General features: G+C 40.8%; 1 protein-coding gene and 1 long non-coding RNA gene across 2 annotated transcripts; one reads left to right on the top strand and one right to left on the bottom strand.

Annotated features, from left to right (window-relative positions):
- The first annotated feature begins 2,746 nt into the window (after window positions 1–2,746).
- LOC114573419 (uncharacterized) lies at window positions 2,747–5,427 on the top strand. The gene is made up of 3 exons (XM_028605614.1): window positions 2,747–2,936; window positions 4,590–5,200; window positions 5,376–5,427. Exons 1-3 carry the CDS (start codon window positions 2,775–2,777, stop codon window positions 5,398–5,400), a joined length of 798 nt encoding a protein of 265 aa, XP_028461415.1. The 5' UTR covers window positions 2,747–2,774; the 3' UTR covers window positions 5,401–5,427.
- A 1,025-nt stretch (window positions 5,428–6,452) lies between these two features.
- Window positions 6,453–6,932, bottom strand: LOC114573420 (uncharacterized). The gene is made up of 3 exons (XR_003694892.1): window positions 6,869–6,932; window positions 6,658–6,752; window positions 6,453–6,564 (listed from the first exon to the last, which is right to left on the bottom strand). It is a non-coding gene; the product is annotated as an uncharacterized LOC114573420 (long non-coding RNA).
- Window positions 6,933–7,327: the final 395 nt, after the last annotated feature.

Raw genomic sequence — 7,327 nt, 5'->3', positions numbered from 1 at the left:
ACATTTTTGTGTGCTGTTCTTTCACTGAACATGATATTTTTTTTTTTTTTAAGTGTTTACTGCCTTTTAATCAGTAATCACAACTGATTTAAATTCAAATTGATTTTAGGTTGTATATGTGTGGGGGAAAAAAAAGATAAAATGCCAGACACAGCCCCGAGCTCAAATATTATTTTCATTAAAGGTAACATTTGAATAAAGCAGGGTCTGTAGCCGTTACAGATTCCATTTAATCAGCTTCTAAAAAAAGGAGCGTGCTGAACCACGGGTCCTCATCTGGACCTCTTCTAGCATAGAAATTATCCTTTATTGGATGCTGATGATGTTAGCTGTCCGGGGGCCAGAGAGAGAGAGAGAGAGAGAGAGAGAGAGAGAGAGAGAGAGAGAGAGACAGAGAGAGAGACAGAGAGAGAGGGAGCGCACAAGAGAAAAGAGACACTGTGAAAGGAAGCACAGAGAAAATGTGAAGATGTAAAATGAGAAAGGGCAAAATGAAGAGTATTAAAAGAGAGAGAGTCTGAGTAAAAGAGTAACCATCTGTAATCACCACAGATATCTAGCCGTAAGGCCCACAGAGGTCTTTTGTCCTCGCCTGGACTTGTGTCTCTCGAAATGATCGGCGTAACCTCGTCCAGGGTTGTTGCTGCCTGGCATTAGTCAGCACTTCTCTTTTTCCACTGCAGTTATTGCCTCCACATTGCTGATGGCTGTCTCACGTCCAAACTGTCTCGCTACGAAAGGCATCCAAACCACTCTCTTCAGATAGGCCTGGGCAAGCACATGATTGAGTAATTGGGGGCTTCATTTACACAGAAACAGCAGGGTTTGGTGCTGGGGGGGTGGGGGGAGTCATTTCCCTATTGCCTTTACCTCTTGATGAACTCTTTCAGTCAGAAAGAGGGCGGAGATGGCTCTGGTGCTCTGTGTTACAACTAGAGGTCCTCACGGGTCTACCCGAGACCCGACCCGGGAACCGTATGGGATAAGGCTACTAATGCTGCATTAGGTAAGACGCAGCGTTTTGTTTTGACAACTTGGAAATTAAAAAACATCTTGTTATTAGTAATCCGCTGTCAAATTGGTGTATATCAGGTCTGTCTTTTTTTTGAGAAACTAAATATATGTATAACTGTAGCTAGCCGTTAGCTTAACTCTAGTCTATATCGACGACGTCTCGTTTCCGGGGTTGGTCAGGTGCCGCCGAAAATTCTGCCGGCTCTGCCTCATCTTGGCTGAATGTCAGTCACCTTCCGCTTTCTTTCAGCTAGCTAGACTGTCCGATCAGAATTTTCTGTTGCACGACTAAAACTACTTTTGAATGTACACGTTCCACCAAAACAAGTTCCATCCCGAGGCTATTTTGCAGAGGCACCGTTGCGCCATCCGGCACTTAGTGCCGCCCAAGACGATTGGGGGTTTAAAGAAATGCCAATAAACCAGAGCACGTTTTTCTCCCATCCCGGAATGCTGTGTGGACTAGCCAGACCTTCCTCTGCAGCGCTGTGGAGGAAGGTCTGGCAATGAGAGACTAGCTTAACGGTTACCAGCGCATTCTTACTCCCGACTCGTCAAATACTGACGCTTTGTCAGGACCCGTTGGCGTCATTTTTAACGCGCCAGGTGAAACCACTTAGAGAGGGTTGGGAAAAGGTCGTGGGTGGGGTTAAAAGATGTACGTTTAAGTGACACACAGAACACGAACGGGCCATGTACCCCGGCCCCCTGGGTAAAATGTCCTGTGCTGTTTGACCCATACACCACCCCAACCTACCTCCCTCGTTACGCAAGAACTGAACGAGCATAAACTTATTAAAAAACCTACATGACATTATCTTTGTGCCTTCATTTGAGATGTGGCTGAGAGAGCTGGGGCGCAATCCTCCATTTGGAGAAGCTTAGATTAAAGATTGCAGGAAGTTAGAGTGTTTTGATAAGACATGGGGGGGCCAGTATTGAGACATTTAAGGGGTCTAAAGGAGGTTGACGTGGAATCAAGGGTCAACAATATTAATCCTGTAACGGTGGAGCTGTATATTTGTATTACACATTTTTTCTTTCTATCTTGTTTCCTAACATGAGTATTGCTCATCGCCCATTGATGTGTATAAAATCCACCAAATAATTGTTATTGCATGTTTTTTTATGCCGCTGTAATGTTATTGGGACTGAAATGGAAAAATAACATAGGTTTTATGTACCAATGTGGACTGTATCTAACAAAAATATGCTTAAATTAAAATAATGATCTTTTTTAGCTTTATTGTGGCATTGATGTTCAATAAATCTCTGTAATGCCAGTGTGATTTGATCTGTTCACGCTGTCATTGGAAACACATGTTTGTCAATGAAAGCTTTGGGCAACTTTGAAATGCACTTGGAATACAGTTGCAGCTTAATACTTTTCTTTTTAATGTAGTATAATTTTAAATTGTGTTTTCTTCTTCAGCTCAGACATGTGCCAGGGGTTTTCCTACCATGGTCACGCAGCCTTCTTACATGTGGTATTTTAGTTTGTTCTATATTTAATCTGCTATTCTATCCCTTTTTGAATATTTGATTCTATTTTATTTTGCTGTGAAGTACTTTATAGCCATGTGTCTGTGAAAGGTACTATTTATTGCTTGTTTGAAAAAAAATTTAAATAAAAAGAATTTGGAACATGGAATGGAATATGCAAATGTCAACATGGTTAAGGTTCCACACACAGGGGTCAGTTAGATCGCAGTCTTCCAACTGTCAGAGAATACAGTAGTGTTTTCATTTTCTGCTTAGCCATGATGACTAGCTTTTACGAACACAAAATCCCGCTGAACCTGGGTAGTATCTGCCTCCAACTGTCAGAGAACTGTTCTCCCAAACCGAGAGAAACCAAAACTCTCAGCGATTGGAAACATTTTGACGGAAAAGGGACAAGGGTGGACTTCCTCGATGAGAAGGTAAAGATCATTTGTTCTTGATGGAGATCCATTTGAACGGTCAGTTTAACTATACATTGTTTAAGAATGTTTGTTTTTTTTGGAAACAAAAAGTTTTGTAACACATGTTCAAGGCAAATATGTCTAAATGTAGGTGTGGTGTTATAATTTGATGATTTCAAAGAAGACACATTTATGTTTGAAGACAACATGGCAATCATGGTGGTGAATAACATTATCTATGGTTTTTTTCTAGTCAATTAGAAGATACTATAGGGGTTAGACCAAGGACACACCAAATACACAAACTTGTGTTCCATTTCTGTTAACCCTCCTGTTGTCCTCGGGTCAAATTTGACCATAAAATAAATGATCAGTTCATTACTTTCATCGAATTTGGGTGTTTTATTCAAGTTTATAGCATTTGAAGAAAGAAAAAAAATGGATTAAAGAACGTTTTTTTTAAAGCGCAGAAACAAACAGCAAAAGTGACAAAAATACTTGGACAAAAAAAGTGACAAAAGTGTGGAAAAAAATAAGTTAGGATTTCAAATCTTGACCCAGAAAAACTAAAAGTTGCTTGCTCGACGGGAAGACAACACAAGGGTTAAACTTCAAAGAGCTGTTGATTAGCAGACAACTCCAAGCTTATGAGTAAATACAAAAAGGAAATCTTGATTTATAATTAGATTATACCATGGTCTGGGTGAATACTTGATTCTGATTGGCTGCAGGGTGTCCATAAAAAGTGATGTAGGACACCTACTAAAGGAGTTCTGGTCAAACTGTCTGTTTACTGTTCTAAATGAATGCGCTACATTAAATCAAAAAGGAAATGTGGATTTATTATTTCCAATTCGTCCTCTGAACACCACAGGATGGCGCTAAAACACACTACTACTTTCTACTGGCCCTCTGGACTGACTTTATTTCACAGTGAATAACGTTATCTGACATCCCGTTCACTGTTCAGCTCGCTGCTTCAGGCTGCGCCGCTGCAGCTGACAGTAACATTACACATCGCGGATCAAATTCTTCGTAAAAGTCGTTTTGGGGACATTGACATGGCTGGATAACTAGCTTGTCTTTTTGTTGAACATACTGTCAAATTATTTTTACTGATTGCCAACTGTACACAACGTTATTGACTTTGGATCTTGCTAGCATAACGTTAGCTTTCTGGCTCGTAGCTAAACTGAAGGGTTCCATCAGCTGAGCGGACTATATAAATATCTCCGGTTGCTAAGAAAGGCAAGTCGTATCTAAGGTCCTTCCTAATTCCTGGGGGAGTCTACAACGTTTGCATTGCATAAGAACCTGATGGATGGGAATGATTGTTCCAGGTATTAGTCAAACAGTCAGGCGTAACCAGGGAAACAGAGTTATTGTTTGGATAAACTTTAGATTTCAATTGTAAAACAAATTAAAATATGAACTAATGTTTGGCAAGTGGCAAGTGACCATGGTATTAGTGGGTTAATGCCCTTCGAGGTGTCCATTGTCAGGTATTAATGGACTTCGGCGGAGGCAGGACTTCACGCCTCGCCGTCCATTAGACAATGGACACCTCGTCGGGCATTAACCCTTACATATTAGGAGTTTTTATATGCTGAAGTTGGTATTTAGAAGTCTTATAACAAGAGAAACCCCTCGCTGCTTTTGTCTGGACAATAGGAGGCAGAGAGATGCCGCTCAGCCAGGAAGATTCTTCCAAAGTGCACCACAAAAATGGATCTGTTCCAGCATGACATCTTCCACAACCAGAAGGTTCTTGTCGGAGACGTGCAGCGTTTCAGCAAACATTTAGTGGCTGAGACAAGAGGCCCGGCTAAACTTTCTGCCGTCCCCACCAAAGAAGTGAAACCCAGTGAGAAGACCAGACCCACTGGGCCGACCGACGTGGAAATTCACCTCCCTGAAGTGGATTTAGAGACGGACAGAGGCCAAGAACAGAGGCCGAAAAGAGGGGAAGAGGTCAGGAGTGATTCACAGGAAGACATGCGCACACCGCCGCCGCAGGAGGAAGGAAGAGACCAGGCGGAAGAAGATCTGCAGGAACAGCAAAGTCTGCGCCAAGTATGGCAAAAGATCCAGACTGAAGACCTGAATGAGTTCCAAAATATAGCAGATCTTGCAGAGACGATCAAAGAGCTCGAGAAAGAGGCACTGAGACAGAAGGAGGGGTACTATGAGAAATGGGTGGCAGAACGCGGCCTGAGCGTTCCCGACTCTTCACCGCAGAAGCCCAAGAAAAGGATGAGCAAGTGGGAGAAGAGATTCTTAAGGTGAGTCACAGTCAGTCAGCTTCATATGCATGTGTATTACTTTGACGAGAGTGCCGCTGGGATCATTCTCAGGATGTCAAGAATCCATATTGACGGGTTTTCAGGACCAATAGATACATTCTCTCAACAATATTATTATTATATCGTTAAACTATTCCATTTTTCTGCGTTTCAGAGTGAAAGACGTCTTCTGTCGCTGATCCAGTAGGACAAATGGGATTTCTTTTTTTACTAAACCAATACAATTTTGAAATAAATTATAATTGAAATACGTTGCTGAAATGTTGTCATAGAGATGTAAGAGTTTGTGTGTTGGTAAATGTGTGACACCTGTCAAATGGCGAGCTATGTTTTTCCACCATCACGTCACAATTTTTCAGCAATTACAACTACATCATTTGTTCTCATGCTGAAGCCTTGAGTTTGTTCCACTAAACGAAGATAATTAACAAGGACTGAGTGTAATACAATACCGGACCTGACACTGCATGAAAAGTGGGATTTCCGTCCCCGTAAATGCCTGTAAACGCCCGGAAATCCCCCTAATTTTCGGCAGTTATCGACAATTTACAGGCTGTGAACGTCACGTTCGTCTGTGCCACATATTGTCGGAAACGAACCATGACATACATACATATATATATATATATATATATATATATATATATATATATATATATATATATATATATATATATATATATATATATATATATATATATATATATATATATATATATATACATAATATATATATACATAATATATATATATGTACTGTATATATATATATATATATATATAATTTATTTCATATATGCTATGTTGTATATTCATGTCATGATTATCATAGTTAAAATTATTTGCCAGGAACGCGCTGTTTATTCAAAGATAGAGCTTTATTGACACAACACAAACGCAAGCAGAAAAAAACTATGTACACAACAAATATCCCACGCTCACGAGAAGCAGCACCGTCCACATCTAACCCGCGGCTGCCTCCGAGCTGTAGGTAACTTCAGTCCATTTAGCAGACGTCTGTGGTGCGTTGTCCTGGATGTCTATGGTGGCGCACTTCCAAATGTCCATCTCACCCACAGCCAGCACACCCTGTCTCGCTTCCAGCAGCTGTAAAATCAATCAATAAAGACAATCAGTACTGCGGAATGCACTACTTATGGACACCACACAAATATGAATTCACCTGAAAAATATTCACATTGACCAAACGGATCTAATCTTACCCTCTTTCCTTCTCGACCGACTCCGAGCTGAACTCTTCACAGCTTCTGCCCGCGATGCCACATCTGGTTGTTTCTAGCTGAAGCTCCTGCGTGCTGTCTCGTAGTATGTCTTACAGGCAGCTGGAAAACAATTAAATGAGAGTGGTATGAATAAAAAAACATAAGTCACAGTAAAATTAAACAAGGAAGGATGAAAAAGTAAAAAATACTTACACACAATGGCGTAATTATCAGCATCATGTAAATCTGGACTTGCAGACAGCTCCGAGCAAATATAGGTCACGGCCTCGTTATGATGCGAGGTTAGTCTGAAAAAAAAAAAAAAAAAAGTATGGTTAAGATCGGTATCTATTAACGTATCTATGTCCTTATACAGAAGAATTAATGAAGTTCATTCAATGAAAGCATATTCTTTAAATCTTACCCTTGCTCCGGTTAGTAGCGCCTGCTACAGTTTGTCTCGGAGTTGTGAAGACGGCGTACTGCTTTCTGAAAATTACGAGATAAAAAAAATATACTTTTATAAAACAACTCACCCACTCAGCTCTGCCTCAATAATGAATGGCGCAGAAAGCAGCCAGGCTGCCCAGACACACAGCTCTGTGCTGCTCGCGTTTAAACTTGGTGGGGTTTAAAACATTACTGCCAAGTCTAAGTAGCCTGTTTAACATCCAAAGACAGTCACTGTACGATCAAGAGTTAATAAACAGTACAGACTAGCTCGCCGTTTCATTAATAATCATATACTTACGTTGACTTCTTCTTTTCTGTGAGCGCATCTCTGGAGCCCCGGAGGTGATACGGAGGAGAGAAAAAAACGGTCCAAACGTCTTGAACAACTCCTGTGTGTTTCCAAGTAAAGTTTGAAATAGTGTACCGACAA

Source organism: Perca flavescens, chromosome 18 (assembly GCF_004354835.1).
Source record: "Perca flavescens isolate YP-PL-M2 chromosome 18, PFLA_1.0, whole genome shotgun sequence".
NCBI lineage: Eukaryota > Metazoa > Chordata > Actinopteri > Perciformes > Percidae > Perca > Perca flavescens.
The sequence above is the reverse complement of the archived record's forward strand: the minus strand, read 5'-3'. Positions and strand labels throughout refer to the sequence as shown.